Source organism: Parambassis ranga, chromosome 19 (assembly GCF_900634625.1).
Source record: "Parambassis ranga chromosome 19, fParRan2.1, whole genome shotgun sequence".
Lineage (NCBI taxonomy): Eukaryota > Metazoa > Chordata > Actinopteri > Ambassidae > Parambassis > Parambassis ranga.
Window position 1 is genome coordinate 4,101,210 of NC_041039.1, and position 19,728 is coordinate 4,120,937.

General features: G+C 39.3%; 3 protein-coding genes across 4 annotated transcripts; 1 reads left to right on the top strand and 2 right to left on the bottom strand.

Moving 5' to 3' along the window:
- Positions 1 to 1,190: 1,190 nt before the first annotated feature.
- ttll6 (tubulin tyrosine ligase-like family, member 6) lies at positions 1,191 to 6,562 on the bottom strand. Its single transcript, XM_028431447.1, has 14 exons — positions 6,447 to 6,562; positions 6,095 to 6,213; positions 5,529 to 5,659; positions 5,291 to 5,447; positions 5,072 to 5,215; positions 4,769 to 4,854; positions 4,459 to 4,684; positions 4,149 to 4,327; positions 3,839 to 4,027; positions 3,546 to 3,702; positions 2,956 to 3,228; positions 2,816 to 2,875; positions 2,046 to 2,199; positions 1,191 to 1,665 (listed from the first exon to the last, which is right to left on the bottom strand). The coding sequence occupies exons 2-14, from the start codon at positions 6,107 to 6,109 to the stop codon at positions 1,430 to 1,432; spliced, it is 2,007 nt and encodes a 668-aa protein (XP_028287248.1). The 5' UTR covers positions 6,110 to 6,213; positions 6,447 to 6,562; the 3' UTR covers positions 1,191 to 1,429.
- A 5,309-nt stretch (positions 6,563 to 11,871) lies between these two features.
- On the top strand, positions 11,872 to 16,325 carry calcoco2 (calcium binding and coiled-coil domain 2). 2 transcript variants are annotated; one of them, XM_028431146.1, is made up of 15 exons: positions 11,872 to 11,995; positions 12,440 to 12,623; positions 12,707 to 12,809; positions 13,005 to 13,165; positions 13,295 to 13,408; positions 13,503 to 13,628; positions 13,703 to 13,783; positions 14,024 to 14,121; positions 14,212 to 14,281; positions 14,395 to 14,562; positions 14,635 to 14,823; positions 14,904 to 15,020; positions 15,095 to 15,266; positions 15,479 to 15,507; positions 15,739 to 16,325. In XM_028431146.1, exons 2-15 carry the CDS (start codon positions 12,453 to 12,455, stop codon positions 15,898 to 15,900), a joined length of 1,761 nt encoding a protein of 586 aa, XP_028286947.1. In that variant the 5' UTR covers positions 11,872 to 11,995; positions 12,440 to 12,452; the 3' UTR covers positions 15,901 to 16,325. The 2 variants fall into 2 exon arrangements, with proteins under 2 accessions (XP_028286947.1, XP_028286948.1); XM_028431147.1 differs by having other exon boundaries at positions 13,298 to 13,408.
- A 91-nt stretch (positions 16,326 to 16,416) lies between these two features.
- On the bottom strand, positions 16,417 to 19,555 carry snf8 (SNF8 subunit of ESCRT-II). Its single transcript, XM_028431148.1, has 8 exons — positions 19,202 to 19,555; positions 18,886 to 18,936; positions 18,427 to 18,565; positions 18,189 to 18,293; positions 18,044 to 18,116; positions 17,770 to 17,911; positions 17,537 to 17,611; positions 16,417 to 17,122 (listed from the first exon to the last, which is right to left on the bottom strand). The coding sequence occupies exons 1-8, from the start codon at positions 19,343 to 19,345 to the stop codon at positions 16,985 to 16,987; spliced, it is 867 nt and encodes a 288-aa protein (XP_028286949.1). The 5' UTR covers positions 19,346 to 19,555; the 3' UTR covers positions 16,417 to 16,984.
- Positions 19,556 to 19,728: the final 173 nt, after the last annotated feature.

Below are 19,728 nucleotides of genomic sequence, written 5' to 3' on the forward strand. Positions count from 1 at the left end.
GGTCAGAAAACTTCACACCGCCAACTGTTTTCTGTTACCAGGACGAGTTCAGACTAAAATTAATTCGTTAAAAACACATTTCTCCTTCTTATTGTTTCTTATTTCCGTTTTGCTTTCTTTAAAACATCTTTTCAGCTGCCTGCTGTTTGTCTGCAGCCAAAGAGGATTTCCGACATTTATAGACCGCAATAAAACCATAAATTCCTGAAATACAACACAACCCCCCTCCCTTTTTTACCAATTGTGCGGTCCTTTTCTTAAAATCTGAGTTTGGATTAAAAAAATGCATTTTTAAAAATATTATTCATAGTCTCACAATAGAAGCAAACATTGGCACCTCCGCCAGTTAGGCCATGTCTTACGCCTGTAGCAGATTGTAATTATTCCTGTATTTACAGTTTCTATATTATTAATAATAATAATAATAATAAAATAATAATAATTGTACTTTATCTTAAGATTATGCATGAATCGGTTTTTGTTTTAGCTTTAAACGCATCATTTATATAGTGAATTATTAGAATAGTACTACATTATTTCGTTGGCACCACAACAAATACAAATAAAAAATAAAATAATTCTTTAATCACTTTTAAAAGTATGCTATCCAGTCATGTGCTGAGTTATAACTATTATTGCTGACTTATTTACTAAATATGTTGGCCTAAATTTTTTTATTATTTTATTTTGATTGTTTTCTTTGTCTTGGCAAAAGTATCGCATTGGATTGAAAATCATTTTTTACACCTTATTTTTTAAAATATGGATTATTACATAATATTATATATAATAATATTGGACAAAAAAGTACGTGACAATAAAAAATGATCAAACTTTTCTCTCCTTTGTTTTTTTACATAAGCAGAATCCGAATTTAATCACGATAAAACCATATCACCTAAAAAAATATTTTATTGATCATTAGGGCAAATAAAGTTACTTTTAATACTTGACTGCACAAAAAGATTCTCTTAAGATGAGAAGCAGCAGGTTATCATTTTTAATGCCACTTCGTTGAATGTGAATTAATAATAGGCCTGCTTTAACAGTCATAATTCAGAATCTAATTTGCTTTCAATTAACCAATTTATGTCAAATCTGTAATAAGCAATAATCGTTGAGTCAATCAGGATCTGATTTGATTCAGGCCTGTCTATCTTTATTTTGGCACTGCAGCTGATGCTGTGTGTTCTCACAGTAACTTGTGAGTAAAAGTTTAAAAAAAATGTTATTCTTGCAGTGATGGAGGTCATTTAGTGGCAAGCAGTGTAAACTGCAGATATGCATATTTACAAACATTGAACATTCTTAGGAACAGTGTCTTTCTGTATTTTCAGTGTACAGCTCTCCTTAGCTTCTGTTTGTATGAAATTACTTTCAGCCTCCCTCTTCCTGCTCAGAGGGCTTCACGAGGTGGTGGTCCCTGTCCTCACTGCCCTTTACCATGCTGGGGGGCTCTGCGGGAGGAGTTGTGGACGATGTGAGAGAAGCCAGGCCTTCTGACCAGCGGGGCTCGGGTGGAGATGATGAACAGGCTCTGCAGGGCGGTGGGATCATGGGACAGGCCTCCTTTAGGGTTGTTTATGCTGGGGATGCTGGGACGGGAGCGGACATCAACGAGGATGCTGCTCCTGCTGTCTGGCCTGACAGCAAGAGAGTTGCCAACTGCAAGAGAGGACAGACGTCCAAATACACTAAACAATCTGCAAATGTCCATTGTGTAGAGTCGATAATATTGGTCTCCAGGAAACAGTGAATTAAGAAAAGAGACTCATTATTTAATTATAAAAATGTAGAATGTGATTATTTTAATAGTTTCTAAACTGAGCATTAGATTGTTCAGAATTGTGAGGATTTTTGTAATTACAAAAAGTATTTATGCATTGGCTTGTACGTATATTTATTTGTAGAATTTGAGCAAATAATAAAAAACATATGGCCCGGAGGAGCTGGTAATGCTGTTATTAAATGATCAAAAATGACTCAAATGTCATATGTGGCTGCTGCACTGAGATGACTGACACTAGGTGTGGATGTGTGTTTACCTGGCCAGTGCTGTGCACTGGTGGTCCGCTGTTTGACTCCTGATTTGTTGTTGTGACTGTCGGCATGGTGATGCAGGTAGGCGGACTCAAGCAGGCTCTTCTGGTGCACTGTTGGCCTGATCAAATGCTGTTGGGTCATGTGGGAGTGGAGATGCTGCAATACAGATGAGATATGAAATGATGTCAGTTTTTTTTTTTTTTTTTTTTTTTTTTTAGATACTGTATTAATCCCAGAGGGAAATTCTTTAAGGCTGCTGCCAAGCAGTGTCATACAATGACTAGCAAGGCGCGCCACAGGCTAGGGTGAAGTGTCTTGCCCAAGAACACACAACAGTGACTAAATATTCAGCCCTGCAAAAAATAATCAGTAAGGAAAAATTATTTTATTAATAATTAATAATTATTTTCTGTATCCACATTTAAACAGCTGCTTAATCTCTGAAGCAGCTTTAAATTTAAATTAAACAAAAAAAAATATAATGGCTAAATTTTAGTTTTAGGTGGTAGATGATTAAATTATTTGTAATATTCTGTTGTTATTATTTCTCTAATGAACTAAATGTTTTATTAATATAGAAATAGCAAAAATGTTTCTCAAAAAGACTGATAAATGAAAACTAATGTGCAAAATAATTAATAAACACTGCTAAAATATGAATGGCAGTGAAACCAAAAAGATTTTTAGACTTTCTAATTTCTAATGTGATTAAAGCATGTTTGGTGATGGTACAGTGGGTTATTTGGAGTGGCTTGTGTCCCTGCACTGTTACCTGTCGTGAGATATGACCGCAGTTTTGTTGTTGTTTGATTCTTTGGGAGAAAGAGTCCCACTGAAATAAAGAAAAAATATGAATAATATAATTTAATCAATCGTCAGAAATTGAGCCCATTTCAGTCCTTTTAGTCTTACCTTTGTCAGTTGTTGTCCATGATGAGGATGGTTAATCTGCTGCTGGGTGCTGGTGTCCTGCAGGACACTTGCTCCCTCTGTCCTGCCATGCAGCAGCTGTTGGATCTGTTCCACTATACCTGCGTCCTGCAAAAGCTTCTTCCTCAAGAAAAGTGCGTTGATCCGCTCCTGCTCCTCCATGTCTTCCTTTTCCTCCTCCTCCTCTCCCCTCTGTTCTTTCTCCTGCCTCTCCTCTTGGTTTTCTGCAGCCTCAGACACGCTGGACAAGGGAGGCTGCAGAGAAACAGTGACGTTTGATTAAATTGGTTTTTGTTACCTCAGCACATACACAGCATTTACAATACAATAGCAGTTACTGTCACTGAATAACCATGATAACACTGTTTGTTTTTCCTGGCATGACAATAAAAGATATTCTAATTTGAAATGAGAGACATCCAATGAAAATTATCTGTGGGAATATTATTCTACTTAATTTGAATTGGAGATGTTACATTGACTGTAAGGGGTCAGCCAGAATATGAGCCATTCATCACAGCACCAAGCTGTGTGGCTCCCTCTTGTGGCTTCATGTGCATGCTGCATCTCACCGGTGAAGGGTCACAGCTGGGTTCTGGGAGTTGTGTTGATGTTCTCCGTGGTTTGCCTCGTTCTCCAGCTGTCTCCCCCTGCAGTTCTTTCCTCCTGCCTCCCTTCTGGTTCCTCTCCTTCTGCTCCTGCTTCAGACGCAGTTCCTGCAGCTGTTGCCTAAAAACACACATTCACTTTAACTATCACTGCTCTCAAACATGATCTTTTTTTTTACTGATTTTATCACTGGTGAATTTCAATGCACATTCTGTTAAATAAAACAATGTAAAAGAATAAATAATGCTGTGTGTACCTGGCACACTCCTCTCTGGCCTTTGAAGCAGCAGTCTCCTGGAAGAGCGAGCTGCTGTGTTTGAAGTACTTGTCGTACTTTTCCCCTCCCTCTCTGGGATAGATCCTCTTGAAGCCTCCCAGGTGTCTGGTCTCATACCTTTTCATCTGCTCCACTATGGCAGCCTGGCACTGACGCAGCTCCTCCGACCTGATGGTAAGTCACAATCAAACACTCTAATCTGCATACTGTGTCTCTATAAGCCTTCAGGGGATACTATGTATGTGTAAACCTTGAAAAACTCCAGTCATCCTTTTTATTTTTACCCTACCTGGCCTCTCTGGAGTGGTTTTGTTGCAGCCTGTCCTTCACCTTCCGCCTCTCTTCTTTGGTGATCTTTCGTCGGTCGCAGGCACCAAGGTTGATGAGGACCAGAGTGTCATAGAGCAACGCATCCTTTACATCACAGTCCAGTGGAGAGTCAGTGGTGAAACTTGGGGAATGATTCACCTGGACATACATATAAATAAAAATACTGATTTATCTCAAATTTGTGAACTTAAATTTGGAGGTAAATGTGTTTTTATCCACTCTACTTAAGATCTTGAGATCTCAAACTAATCATAGTTTATCTCTCTAACCTCCAGCACCCAGGGTCTGAGCTGGTGGTCCAGCAGCACATCGAAGCCCAGAATCTCAAAGCAAGCACTGCCAGTGGTGTGATTGGGGAAACAGGTGTGATAGTTATGCTTGAGGATGGGGTGGGCAGAGATCAGAGTTTTTATGATCACATCCTCAATGTCGTTCCACACCTTCTCCGTGTTGCAGCTTTTGGACTCCAGGAGTTTGTTCAGGGTGGAAAGTTTTCTACAGGACATTACATCCTGATGGTTAATATGAGAACACAACTAGCATACGTTACAATGTACTCTGTCTACAGTGTGTGTTTACCGTTTGCTGCCAGTGTCCACATCACGGACAAAGTTCTTGCTGTGCTTGTTGATGGAGTAGTTGGTGAGATGCATGCACACATCGTCCTGACGAAGACAAATTCAAAAAAATTTCATTTTGATGCTTGTAGTGTATGCAGTGCATGTCAAAAATTATCCAGGTTGTTTTAAAACTGCAGTGCAAAACTTTTGTCTACCCCTTCTGGCAGTAAGAGTAATTGCACAAACAATGTGTATACCTATATAGTGAATTCTGATCTGATCTGTTATACCAGGAGTGATATATAACTTTCAGAGCTCTCACCACATTGCTGTGCGCTGGTTCATTATATTTTGTGGTGCAGAAGCGAGCCAGTCCCTCCTTGTATATGAATATGCTAAGCGGGTCACATGACGTCACCAGCACGTAGATCCGCAGATCAAACTTGTATCCATCAATTACGAAAGGCTGGAATTAAGAGACATTTTAAAACCCAAACTGTGTCGTTTGTGTGTGTGTGTGTTTAGTTTGAATGCTTCTCACCCTGGAGATGTAAACCTGGCAGATCATGTGTTCTCCTGGCTGAATGTCTTTACTGGATTTGGTGATGAAGATTCCTTTTCCTTGGCAACCAGTGTCTGGCTTACAGATATATGTCTTGATTTTTTTGGCCCTTGTGTATGCTTGGAAGTCACTGTAACTGCAGTCAGAAAGGGAGCTGAAGACAGGCTGACCCAAAAACAGAGCAAAAAAATCTGAGTAATAAAAAGTACAAACTGACTCTGCAGGGAGGCACCACGTTCTGGGGAAGATATTGTAATCTTTAGGAAAGAGCTTCAGCATGCGGTTCATGTTTCTGGCCAGTGAATCTTTGCGACAGATCTCGCTCATCCCTGGGAAATGGTTTATTTTCTGCAATGATAGACAGCATGAGAGTCACTGTATGCACCCTAAGTGAGAGATGACAAAACAGAACTCCTTCCCTCTAGTGCTGCTTGAAAATTTAGAATTTTCCATATTTGTCCATAAATATGACCCAAAAGATCACCTAACCGTGGAAAACCCAAATCAAACATGATGTCAGTGAGTGTTTTATCTAAACAACAGTGATCTATGACAGTCTGATCCTCACATGACATGAATGTTGATAATTCCACCATCAGGAGAACACTGAACAACCATGGTGTGCATGTCAGAGCTGCAAGGAGAAAGTCACTGCTCTCCAAAAGAACACTGCTGTCTGTCTGCAGTTTGATAAAGATCATGTGGACAAACCAGAGGGCTGCTGGGAAAATATTTAATTTGATTTACTTTGCTCATGCTTTGCCAAGCGTGAGTTGTTTCTACCTGATAACGCTTCATGTCCCTCACACGGTCCAGAGACACGGAGCAGTCAGTCCAAAACAGTGTCCAGTCTTCCCCTTCCAATGCCTCTCTGAGGCCGTATCTACGAGCAGCTCGCCGCACTGAGACAAAGCAAAACATCTTTAGATGATCCAGATGTTTCCCATAGTCTGGAGAAATTGGAGTCTGATTTTGCAATTACTGCAGTTTTGGAGCTTTTATTTTAAAAAACTAGGAAAACATTTCAGTAAAATCTACACTTATTACAGGTTTTTAGCTTGCATTTAAATATTAATAGCAAACCACTGAAGTGCACAAGAAAAGTGAATAATAACTTTAGTCATTTTCAACATACCACTTTCATATTTACAGTTGGTGAGGTTGATCCACAGTCATCTGAAAGAGAAGAGACACAGACAGAGGGACAGACATCTACTTTGCTGCACAGTTCTACATGAGCTTTGCCATGCTTGTATTCCTCTCGTACATTAGGACAAAGGTAAGTAAGAGAACTTCTCCTCTGCAATGAGAGAAATGCAGAGGAGGAGCTCCAGCAGAAAAGTACCTCTTCTTTTTTTTCCTCTTCTTGTTGATGGGTGGCAGGGAGCAGGTGCATGCTTCAGAGAGACTCTCACAGCCCTCATCCTCACCCTGCTTATCATATATGTGTGCACCATCATTTCTGTCTGGGCTGTCCACGGGTAAACCCATCCTGAATGAGCACACACTGCAGAAAAAGTGATTCATTTAGATTGTAAAAAAGAACAGCAATCCATTTTCCATAATTCATATAGTTATTTACACGGTTCAGTTTTAATGGGATGTGCTTTATAGCCTCACACTGAAATTCAATCAAACAGAACAGAGTACATGCTGTAAATGCATGCATGGAATCATGTTTCTCTCATCAGGTGAGTGCTCTGGCTGTCAGCATACTGTCACACAATGGCATTCAAGAGTTATTGTGGCAGGACGGACAAAAAAATGCAACAACACGGTCACAATTGGTGCTTCATTAGCAAGATAAGCAGACAGAAATGATGGAGGTATGTGTATGATCTAAAAGCTTAAATGAATTACCAGACATTTTAATGACGTTCCACTTAATGTTTGCAGAGGATGCTCCCATTCTACCAATCTCAACTTAAATGAACAAGCTGAGGTGAATTTAGTTCCACCTCTGTGTTATTCTTCTGCAAATGTCTGCCTGCACTCTGAAAAGGGCCCAGCGGGTGGTAAACTGTCACGTCTCAGTTGTGACCTATCTGGTGTCTTATTGGGTGAAGGTGAGGTCAAGTTAGCTCCTGGTAACAATTTCGACAGAATACTGGGGGTGGCATTAAGAGGGGACATCCCAAGTACACAGTAGGAGGTTACGGTGCTAGGTAACAGTATTCTGATCCAGTGATCTGGATAATCCTGACCCTGAACTGTGAGCTTTACACTGGGTCTGAGACGCCCCACTGACCTCAGCCTGGATACTGTTACAACCGTGCAAAGGATTTCTCCAAGTGTGCAACAACAACAGCTCAGTGCTGTCCTCGTCAAACCACGTGGGTGCTGTAATTTTACTAAACACAGTGATGTAATGAAATAGAGATTAATATTTTATATATAAAAGCAATTATTCTATTTATATAATTACAATCACTACTCAGTACACAGTACTTGCTTTCACATTTCTTTTTCAAGACACACAGTTAAAGCTCAATGTGTCTTTTCTTTACTTTGAAACTATCTGTAAATGGACTTGAGTGCAATTGTTGTTTGGACCATCCAAAAAAATTAAAATATGAAACAATGTGGAAAATAACTGAAACAAATTTGTGTACATTTGAAAGAAACTAGAGGACAAAATCAGTTAATCTTCTGCTCATCAGCTAATTAATGACACAATTAATCAATACATCAGTTCTGCCTTGAGTTAGTTTGTTAAGATTTAAGACAAGTGTTGTCGGGGCTGCAGTTTGAGGAGCTGTTGATCTATTATTTAGTTTAAATAACACCTCTCTGTCAGGGTTGGAATGTTTTTCTCCATCCTTACCTGAAAAATGACCCGAATCATATATCTGGCACCCTGTCATTATTTGAATGTCAAAGTGTGGCTAGGTAGCCAATAGATTGCTAAAGGGTGATTTTTAGACCTTTTTAAGCTCCTGTTTGCTAATGTCCAACCCCTCTACCTATATTTGTGGACTTTAGTTATCCCAAATTTGCCATCCCTGAGGCCTGATTTGTTGTTCTGGCAATCCGTTATAAAGAGAAAGGCTCTATTTGAACCTTTTACATTTTAAGTGGAATAAGCAGGCACTTCATGAGTGCTTAAACCTTCATGTAAAGGCAGAAGCAGGACATATCCTCTTACTCACCTGGACCGTCTGGTCTTTGTTTTAAAAAGCCTTTTAGGATTCTGTCATACTCCTCAGCTCTCAAACCAATGAGCTGCACGGTTTCTCTGTTTGCATCTGCAGTTTGAACAAACACAGCATTTTTTTATCATCACTCAGATTGACTTACACACTCCAAGTAAGTGTATCTGGTGACTAATTAGAAACGATGGGGCCAAACACATGATCCGGCCTGACATGATGAAGGTGAGCAGAAGAAGACCTCAGCGTGGCGAGGGATAAGTGGAGAGGGATAATCCCTGATATTTGCTCACTGAAATGGGAGAAATGCTTTTCTGTGCCTGAAGTTGTCAAGGTTAAATCTGTGCAACTCAGCCTACAACAGAAGTAGAAGAATAACAAGCTGGACACTGTATCTTATGTTTCCCAGTCGTCATGGCAGCTAACCAGCTATCGGTCATATTAAATGGGCCTACATGATGAGGGGAAAGAGAGCACCAAATCTGGTAGGGCTCGAGCTAGACTCCTTGATTAATCAATCAATCAACATGAATTAATCATCAGTTGACACCTTACACCCCACACTCACTGATCTATGTTTCATCATTTAATGTGGCAACAGGGTATTTTTATAGACTGATATTAAATGACAAACGGTCCATTGTTTAGAGGATATAGGATAACAAAGGTAATGGGCTCCAGGTTAAAGAGACAACATTTTTGGTTGCTTCTGTCTTTATGTTGTCTGGTTGAGAAAATCTGTCTTGTCTAGTTTCTTATATCTTGTATCTCTTGTCATGTTTTCATGTGATAGTGTTAATTTTACACCTTTTTGCATCTCTTCCTGGTCAGTACTTGGCCCCTTTGTGGTTGTTAGTGAATTTGTGTCCCATTTTTCATTAATTTGTGGTCAATTGATTAATTTTCCAGCAACAAGGAATCACACCTAAATCTACACTACACACTCACACCTAACAAACAACTTTTCACATGAGGAGTGACTTTCAAATTGCAGGCTTATAGTAGTAGTCAACAACTCGGGGCCTGTTGTCACACTTTTTACACTCTGTTATATATCTTAAAATTAGTTAATCAGATTGTTAAAAAATACTTACCAAATGAAAGAACAAAGTCTTCGGCACAAACTTTTCATTCATTCATTTCATTTTGATATCTCTTTTCTGTGTAGACTTATCAGCATTTAAATAGGGGGTGCACACATGTGACATGTTGCCCCATCCACGGGTAAGTTGTCACACCGTGTAAGTAAATAAAAAAGGAACACTTCAGTTTAATTAATATTCCAAATTAAATTTAACTAACTTGAATAAAAATGGGCCAACTTCAGCTTCCTCAATCATGTCAGGTGGTGTGCTGCCATTTCTTGTTTTTCTTTTGTAATTCCTAATTCTTTTTCTAATTTCTTCACCTGTGAGTTTTTCTTTGTTCTTTCAAAAAACAATCACAAATTGAACCATTAACCAGCAGATTCTCTGTGTCTATTATTGCATATACTCAAGAAGTGTGACAAGTTGCCCCAAATTGGCTGAGACTATGCAATGCAATGCTAGCTAATATTAGCCATATTTTAAAGTTAGCTTGAAGCAGCACTGTAACTAAAGTCTGACCAAACACTTTATTCTCTCTTCTAACAGGTTCAAATGTTAAATAATTGATATTTGTGTCTTTAAGCAGACAATTACAAAAAAATATTTAGTTGGTATTTTTTACTTTCATATGTGAAAAATGGGAAATTTGTCCTCACCTCAGTTGACAGTGTGCTTTGGTTTTCCCAGAAGGGATGTGACATCACAACTAGTATTACACTTTTGAGTAGACCCCCTTTGTGGTCAAGTTATTGCAAGTGCGACAACAAGCCCCTGTCTCCGCTACTTTTAGGATATATCAACATACAGTTCAACATTATATGTGAAAAGCTGAATAGGCTACGTCTTTACATATAGTGTGCTCGGTGTCCTGAATTTAATTTAGATTAAGCATTTTATGTAGAACGTGGTTCTGTGCTGGTCACATGTAATTAAACTGAAGACTGTAAACTGAGGTGGTGTAGACATGTATGCATTATAATTACCTGTGTAATCTTCTCACTTAACGACACCATTTAGAAGATGTATTCTTCCAATAAGGCTAAACACACAGCGTACACACTGTTGCTATGGTAACAGAACGCAACCTCTCTTGACAACTTTCGTTGAAAAATAGGCCGTATTAACGACAAATTGTCAAAAACTTGACATTACCGTCAGCAGAAGGTGTGTCAGTTTGTTCACGGTGGGTACTTCTGATCGTGCCGTCCTCTGTACCGCTGCAGCCGCCGGTGAGCCGGGTTTTGTTTTGCTCTGCTCTTGGCCAACGCGCAGTGGAGCTGTAGCCTACAAATGTAAACATGAATGAAACTCACACGCGCGCGCCCCAGCCGGGCAGTTCACTCTTTTTTAACCAATTACGTGCCAGGTTGTTAGAAGTCTCTCGCTATGATAGGTCGTTAGCTCATTGATGAGAAAAGATCCATAATATGGTGTAGACATGTCTTGTCGTTAACCACCCACTAAATGAAATATTACAAATGTTTGTCATTTTACTGAAGAAACCGAGAAAAGTTAATCCATTTAAAGGTTTAATCAAAATGTTTGTTATTTTGAAAATAAAACTGTTGTAAAACAGTTTTATAACTTTTCTATGATTTAATATAGTGTAGATATAATTATTTATTTGCCAAACTCGTTTAGACTGACCAAGAGAATCAAACAACAGTGTTTGTCTCCCTCTTGTGTTTCTTTCGCCCATTGCAGAAAAAGGAAGTAAAACCATAGCAAAATGAGTTATTATAACTACATTTCCCGTGATGTAAACTACAGGTCCACAATTTGATACCTTCATTGACAATCGGAAATTAAAAGACGCGAAATCCGTGTTTATTTGATACCAAAGTCATCAGAATCAAAATTAGAATTGTGTTTATTGCTATGTAATTGAAGAGGTTTCACATAGGATTTTGCCTTAGTGATTAGTGCGTACATAAAACGTATAACAATTAATAAGAAGCATGCATGGGTTAAAAATCAAAACAAGATAAAAATAAAACAAAGTAAACAATGTAATCTAAAAGTAAGGCTATAATTTGACATGACATTACAGACATAGCCTACAATGAACAGGAGTAATGGTTGTAATGATTGTAAAGGCACAACATAGACCCTGATGATGTTTTGCTGTTTTGCTGTTTTATATTTTGTTTCCACTAATAGTAGCCTGTTAACTTCAAGTAAAGCTTTATTCATTTAATAGGATATTTTTTTATTTGATTTATTAAATTAATAATAATCATATATAAAAGGTATGGGAGTTGGTGGGCGGGTGATTTCAATATATTGCTCATACATTATAATTGTTAAACCCAATGCTAAAGCTTCAACTTTCATTATGTGTCACGTGTAAGGACAAATATCCGAGGAGTCCTTGAAGGCAGCGCAGCGGCTGGTTCTGAGCGGAGCGGACGGTGGAGCTCGGTACTGCGACAAGTGTCAGGAAATATGTAAGTTTAATGTATTTATCCTAGCTGTGTGTTACAATTTTAGGTTTGTTAGGAGAGCGCTTGTTGAAAACTTTATCATGTATCAGTGTAAACAGAATACAATGTTCCGGGTGCCGTATTTTTTACTTTCGGTTTCTTTATTTTTGTTTTATTTCTTCGGGTAACTGCTTCAAAAGTTTTTATAACAGAGATAACACATCATCGTAATGTCTTTATTATCATGTGGTGATAGAAACACGTTAGAGTGTGTGTCTGTTTTGCTGTTGAGAGTATAATTTGAGTTCATTTTGGGTGCGCAATCAATCTGGCAACATGCGAAGCCAGTGAGTTAAAACAACAACAGGAAGGAGGAGGCCTGTAAAAACAACTTTCTGTCATAACGCAGGCCACCCTGTGGCACCTGCTGTCAGCAGTCAGACTCAACAAGTGTTGCTTCATCATCAGACTGCAGCTCAGTATGGAGAGCCCCACAGAGGCCGCGGCAGCAGCAGCTGACGCGCGTACCTTCTCTCAGGTGGTGTTCACGGACATCCCTTATTCATACCCACCGTCCACCCCCATCACCTGCTGCTACACCTTCACTGCCGCCTTAAAGCCCAACTCCAGGGACTGGGTGGGCATTTTTAAGGTGGGAAAACACTTTTCTTTTGTATTAATTGTTTTGCTTTCTGTATTGTATTTAGAAAACTCATATATCTTTCCATTGCGCAGGTGGGGTGGAGTACAACAAAGGATTATCATACTTTTGTATGGGTGGAGCAAGGGCTAGATCTGAAAGGACATCAGTCTGAAATCAGGCAGGCTGATTTTAAAGGTAAGAAGCAGTTTCTGTTTGACTGCAGGGTGAGAGTGCTTAGTCATGTTTGTGGTGTACACTGTACTTCCTGTATGATATGTCAACAGGTTTAGGCATTCCTGAATCTGTTTTCCCAGCTGCAGTTATGCAAACTAAACAGTCAGGTGTTGTTTTGTGATCTAGTAATCTATCACCGCGTCCTTCTGTCATTAGAATACTACCTGCCTAAAGATGAGACAGAGTTCTACCAGTTCTGCTATGTGGACAGTACCGGCCAGGTGCGAGGAGCCAGCACCCCCTTCTGTTTCAAAAAGCAGGCAGAGGGAAGCATGAACAGCAGCCTGGAGGACGACCTCCTGATTGTTACAACACAGGTATAAAGACAGATAAAATCCAAGTTATAGATCAGAAATGGATACACTTCACACTCTTCCCCCTCTGATGAAAGTAGATCTCTGAAAAGTAAATACAGCTTTTCAGTGAGTGTGTTTTGTTGAACTCAGGAGCAGGTGGATCAGAGCACACGTGAGATGACTGAACTGCAGAAAGAGCTGGATCAGATAAAAGCTGAAAATGAAACCTTAAAAATGGCTCTGGAGGAAGCAGCCAACTTAAAGGTCTGCTTATCTCATTTTGTCTGTGGCGATGATGTTGTGCAAGAGAAAAAACTGAACTTTGACAAAGTTGACATGTCATGATTGATTTGCACAGGGCATGAATGCACAGAGAGATAAAGATGTGAGCGAACTGGTCAAAGAGCTGAATCAAGTCATGAAGCACAATGAAAACTTAAAAACCACTTTACAGGAGCAACTGAAAGAAAATGAACGCTTAAAGGTTTGTCTACAGTAAATATTTTAACTGAGTGTCACATTATCAGTGTGATAACCTGGCAGTGCTGTGACTCATAGGAGGAGATGGTGATTCAGCAGATGGACTTACAGCAGCAGAGTCAGAGCTTTAACTCAGACACAGGATCAAGACCAAAGGAGGTAAGATGACTTTACCTTAAAGTTGCAGTCATGGTCAAAAGTTAGTACCCCCTCTTTTAATTCAGTTTTTTGTGTAAAAGCATTATACAAAATCATGTGATAATAGTGAATCTTAGTTTTGGTTAGTTATTATCATGTTGTCACACAAAAAAACACATTTTTAAAAAAGGGGGTACTAACTGTGGAACATAGCTGTAAAGGTTTCCACATCAAACTTATTTGTTTGATACATTCCCTCAGGAGAAATATGAGAGAGCAGTGAAGAAGATCAATCAGCTGAAGGAGGAACGTGAGGATCTTAAGGAGAAGGCCAACCTCCAGAGTCAGGAGAATAATCGGTGAGTTACATCTGCAACCTTTCTTTCCACTTCTCTCATTACAATAAGTGACAGCTTTCTGATCACTTTTCTACCTGTGTGTTTTATAAGGCTTAACGCCAAACTGAGAGAAGGCGAACGGGAACTGCTTAAAGCGACAGACAGCATTCAGCTACTGCAGGTGATGGATGAATGTGTCACTCAATCCAACATTATGATACAAAAAGTTATTGTTAGGTTTGCTATTTCAATCCCAAATACCATCCAAAATCCAACATGTCCTTTACCTGACAGGTTGACCTTCAGAGCATTGAGAAAGAGAAAGAACAGCTCACTGCAGAGGTGCTGAAGTTGCACAGCCTCACAGGCAGCTCGGAAGCACTGAAGACAGAAAACCAGGAGCTCCGTCAAAGGGTCTCGCAGCTGGAGGTGCTGCAGAACTCCTCAAACGGCGACATAAAAGTGGGAACAGTTTAAAAAATAGGGCTTGTTTAGTGTGAATTCTTTCACAGCTTAATCATGCACTCTTCGCAGGCACAGTGTCACACTCTGGCCAGAGAGCTGCAGGATGCTCAAAGAATGCTGGAGGCTGAAAAGCAGGAGTCGAGGAACGCCAAGAGACAAGTGGACTCACTGAAAAGTGAGATGCAACAGTTTAGGGAGCAGCTGGAGAACGTGAACACATTGCGTGAGGAGGCGCTACAAAGAAGCAGCAAATATGAGGTGAGGTTAATACCGTTTGTGGCGTTCCTTCTGTATGTGTTGAGTTAAAGCTTTAACTTTCCCCCTTCACAATTCTACAGATGCTACTCACAGAGACAAATGCGTTGATGAATAATGAGAAAATTGAGAACGAGGACAACAACCAAGTGATTGCACTCATGAAAAGAGAAAAAGAAGAGCTTGCGAGAGAAAACCAGGTACTGTAGGTGTGCGTGTAAACATATGGACTTCACTTTGATTTTAGACATCTTAACCATGTATCTTCCATCAGAATCTGAAAGATGACATCAAGGAGCTGCGAGGAGTTATTGCAGGCCTGCACGCAGCTCCTGCTAGCTCGGTATACATGCAACCCGACGTTACCGAGCCTCACAGCGACACTTCAGCTGCCCACGAAGAGCAGGAGACATCAGAGCAGGAAGAGCACTTGTATGACAACGTTGGTGAGAAACCAGCTCACAAATGCACAAGAGAATAACTAAACCAAAAACTTTACTGGGATTTAAAATGTCCCATGAAATACAAACATTTCTTATTTTTTTTTTGCGCTTTTAGATATTTAGCAACCAAACATAAAACCAGATGAGCCAATAAAGAAGCTTCAAAATAATGAAAGAATACACATATGATGCTAACTGATTTACTTTTCTTGCAGTGAACATCGATGAGCCACAGGAGGAGGAGGTGAGTCCAGGAGTAGTTCCCTTCAGTAACTTATCAATTATTAGTTTTCATATTCGAAGAAGTACACAATCGCTTTGAAGCCTTTACATACAGTCTGTGGTGTACTGGCTCATTAAAACAAACATCACACCACAGATTCATTTGTTTATTTTTGAAGCAGACTTAAAACATAATCTGCTCCCTCTTCTGTTACCACCTCTGATGCACTGCCTCTATTTCTGTCCCCTGCAGTTGTTGGTGTGTCGTCACTGCCAGGAGGGCTTCCCTGGCATCACCCAAAACGAACTGGAGCAGCACGAGCAGAGTCACCGAGTGTGTCCCTTCTGCACATTGATCTGTGACAACATGGAGCAGGAAGTGTTTGAAGATCATGTCTACAGTCATGAGCTGTGAGGGGCCAACAGTGTGGTTGATACAGTATGTCTTAAGATGGGTGCATGGTTGTCAAGTCTTACTTATTTACTGTATATTAAGTTTGACTGTTTTCCAAAAGGATTTAGGGTTATTCATGTCCACTGTAGAGACCTGAAACTTCAGACTGTATAAATACATTTATAATCAAAGCTGGGTATTAATTAAAATAAAACTTTTAGCTTTATATTAATCTTTGTTATGTAAACACACAGATATTTCAGGTTCTGCCTTTCTCTGTGTGCATCTGAAAATCAGGCAGTACCAGTGATTAGCAAAGATCACACCGGTCAAACCCATATCTGCCCAAATGGACTTCAAACTTACAAATATAAGCTCTTTAATGGACCTCTGTCCCTGGTGGGTAGTGAGCAGTGCCAACTGAAACCTTAGTCCAGCAAATATTAGAAAATATCAGATCAATGTATGGTGACACACATAAAAAAATTAAAGAGATAAATTGTTCAAAAGTAACAAAATACTGCCTGAATTTTAAGCTCAGCCAAACATCAGATAGTTTGGAAAACAGCAGTAGGGTATACATTATTAGTAGATCTGTCATTTAAAATATCACCAATTGCTGTAGCTTTGCACTTAACATTTCTGAGCTACTATATCCTGATCCTACTGATTTTATTCATTAAAGTGTATGCTAGTAATGCAATGTAACATGTGAATGTCTGTCAATGATTCATTCTTCTGTAACTTTAATGGTTCAGCTGAACAATAAAAATACATACAACACTGCTGATACTTTTCTTTCGACCATTTATACAGTGAAATTTTAGCATTTATATATATTGTACATTAAGAATGATCAAGAATGATCCCTATTTACACATAAAGCCTAACACCCCCCAAGATGACAGGATGTCTCACACTGAAGGTCTGCTGATGGAAACCAGGCGACTGTCAGTGACTCTGAATGCATAAGTGCACTTTAGAAAACGTTTTCTTTCCCCTGTGGCGTCAGAGAGCTCAGCCATCCTGCCAGGTCCATCACATGGGTCTTTGTAGTAGTCACATTCTGCTTACTGTCATTGTCATCAGATCCGGCCTTTGCTTTCTAAGGTGTCATCTGGTTGGCCTCCTCTGGTGTGACATCACGAGAAGTCAGCTCAGAGAAGAGTGCAGGCAGCCAGTACTGGGCTTCACCAGCTGCCTGTGAGTCCAACCACGCCAGACCTTCTTTCAGCAGGTGATCCTGGACATATGTGAAAAGTGGGTGAATTTTTTTTTTTTTTTTTTTTTTTTTTTATAAATACCACAATAATTTTAATACCTCCATCACTTAGGTTTTGTTACGCAATTCTAAGGGCTGTACTAGTAAATAAAAAAAGGGACCTGTAACACAACCAGGATCAGGAAAGTGGCAGTAATATGGTATGGTTTTTATACTTGCCCATTATGAGACAACATTATATCGAGCATTTTTCCATGAATTCCTCACAAAAGCTAACAGCTGCTGTTACAAATGTTTTTTTTATCTTTAGAGACATAGAACACCTTTCGACAGCCCACAACTTAATAGAAAAACACAAAAGAACCTTTTAATATTAAATATTTAACTGAAATGATGATCCCCTTGTTGCTGTCATATATAAATGCTTGCACTTACCAGGACATGACAAGCTCGTTCCTTCTCCCATTTTAGACTGTCTTTAATCTCACTCACAGTAACATATCCCTTTTTCTGTAAACAAAAAAACAGCATTTGTCTTTGTGAAACAAAAATTCTACTTCCTTCACTGGTTTTTACATAAATGTGCTGGTGTACACTTAAGATATAAGCTGTGTTAGGAGATTAATCTGGATACACAGACAACAAAACACCCTTCAGCTTTGCCCTACCTCAGCCAGCTGTAGAACTACAGTGTGGTCCATGTTAAGTTCTGCTGGGACAGACTGGACCAAATAAGATCCCCCAACAGGAATCATTCCAAAACCATTCCCCATCACCTTCAGCTTCTTTATGGCTCTCACCAGGTCATCTCTGTAAGCACATCAATAGTCAGTTTATTTATCATACAACTGATACCTGAGAAGTGCTGAAAAACTGACCACTGACTCATACTGCAGTCGAATGCTGCATTCATACACAACATATTTCATCAGTGACACTTACTGGCTTACATCCTGAGCGTATTTTCCCCGTCCCTTCAGTACTCTCTGATGGAGTTCATCCAGAGTGATAAGCCCTGAAACCCACATTCTGTTGATATCATGTTGTTCTGCATCAATCAACTGGGTTTTAAAGATTAATTACAAACCTCCATTTCTGTGTTTTAGAGCGAGGCACACTTCAATAATTTGTACACCGAGCTCATAGTAGAAATCACCGACACCAAGCATCTCGGACCAGAAACCTTTTCCAGCTGTTGGGGAAAAAAAGAATGAAAAGTCTTATTATATTCTCAAATGTGCAACATTTCTGCTTCAAGACAAAGCTAAGCAGACATTGTTGGAGTTATATTTATTTTTGCTGGTTATATTCTAAATGTTTCTCACAGGCAAGTGGGTCCACACCAATCGTGGCACACATTTCCTGAAACTGGACTCTGAACTGTGGGTTTTTGCGAATCTCTTGTTTGTGCTTGCTGGCAAACTCCTCCAGGTGGGACTTGAAGGTTTCCAACTGCTTAGACATCTGTCAGAAAAGCAGTTTAATGAATACTCAACTGATTTGTGATAAATCTTTATTTGTCCTGCAAAACAGTATCATGCAATAATCATATCTGTAATAATCTTTAAAGCAATATATACTGTCCCTTCCAAACAATCATTAGCCAACTAAGTTTAGAGGAGGTGCGTGTCTGCTAAACTCTAGAAGTTTGTATCAGGAAAAATGTCTGGAACACAGTTACATTGTTTATTATTTAATCCTGCTGATATTTTTGATTTTTTAAAATTCTTTTAGTCTATGAAATGATTTTTTGTTTGACCAAAATCCCAAACCCCAAAACTCACCTGGACAATTTGGTCCTCTGCAAGAACAGTTCCTCTTTCTTTATATTTAGCCTATGATCAAACATAGAGAGGAGGGATTAAATACAGTTCTGTATACTGAATCGGTCCTTTTACCGTATGTTGTATACCATTTATTAACACCAGACAGTACTTGTAATAATCATAATAACGTTTGGAATAATTTATTTTAACGAGACTAAAAAAAACACCAGATTTCTGTGATCTAAGACTTTTTATCCTTTTAACAATAAACCCCTTCAAAGAGCTGCTAGTTTATTTGGATGAAAACAATACTGGATAATAACTTCTAAATTACCTCTGCAAGCTTCTTTTTGGCGATAGCTCCAGCACCGACACCTCTCCGATGCATTTTATTTATATCTTGTCCAAGCAATAAAGAGAAAACCAAACTACGTGTGGGTTTATAGCAAGGTATTTTTTCCACGGTACGTGTTAGCATTAAATGACAGCTAAGCTAGCTAAAGCTTGTTTTAACTCTCAAAACGTAACGCCTTCCCTAATTCACCTAAAACGCGCACTTCTTCTATGACGTTAGCTCCCAGGTTATCGACTCACTCCTTAGACAAGCTCACTACCAGCACTAATTGAGGATTTTCTCGCATATTTTGGGACATCCGATGCTAATGTTGTGCATTCTCCTCCATTTTGAATAAAAGGAAGTGAGTTTATATCCGGATTGTTGTGGAAGTCAATAACATCTCTATATCGCCCCTAGTGTGCGGGCGAATATGACAGGCATACATTTTAAACGGCTTGCCCTATATGTGGTGCAATATAGGGTTGTCCTTTACAAGACTGTCAAATTAAACATTGGGCAATTAT

Excerpts from the sequence above, each read along its gene's own strand:
- ttll6 (XM_028431447.1), bottom strand. Across the intron at positions 5,216-5,290 it reads GCCAGGTTTACATCTCCAGG|CCTTTCGTAATTGATGGATA; the intron begins GTGAGAAGCATT and ends TCTTAATTCCAG. Across the intron at positions 4,685-4,768 it reads GTGGACACTGGCAGCAAACG|AAAACTTTCCACCCTGAACA; the intron begins GTAAACACACAC and ends AATGTCCTGTAG.
- calcoco2 (XM_028431146.1), top strand. The coding sequence starts at position 12,453 with ATGGAGAGCCCCACAGAGGCCGCGGCAGCAGCAGCTGACGCGCGTACC. Across the intron at positions 13,629-13,702 it reads AAGAAAATGAACGCTTAAAG|GAGGAGATGGTGATTCAGCA; the intron begins GTTTGTCTACAG and ends TGTGACTCATAG. Across the intron at positions 13,784-14,023 it reads CAGGATCAAGACCAAAGGAG|GAGAAATATGAGAGAGCAGT; the intron begins GTAAGATGACTT and ends ACATTCCCTCAG.
- snf8 (XM_028431148.1), bottom strand. The coding sequence starts at position 19,345 with ATGCTAACACGTACCGTGGAAAAAATACCTTGCTATAAACCCACACGT. Across the intron at positions 18,566-18,885 it reads CAGAGGACCAAATTGTCCAG|ATGTCTAAGCAGTTGGAAAC; the intron begins GTGAGTTTTGGG and ends CTTTTCTGACAG. Across the intron at positions 17,912-18,043 it reads TACGCTCAGGATGTAAGCCA|AGATGACCTGGTGAGAGCCA; the intron begins GTAAGTGTCACT and ends ATGTGCTTACAG.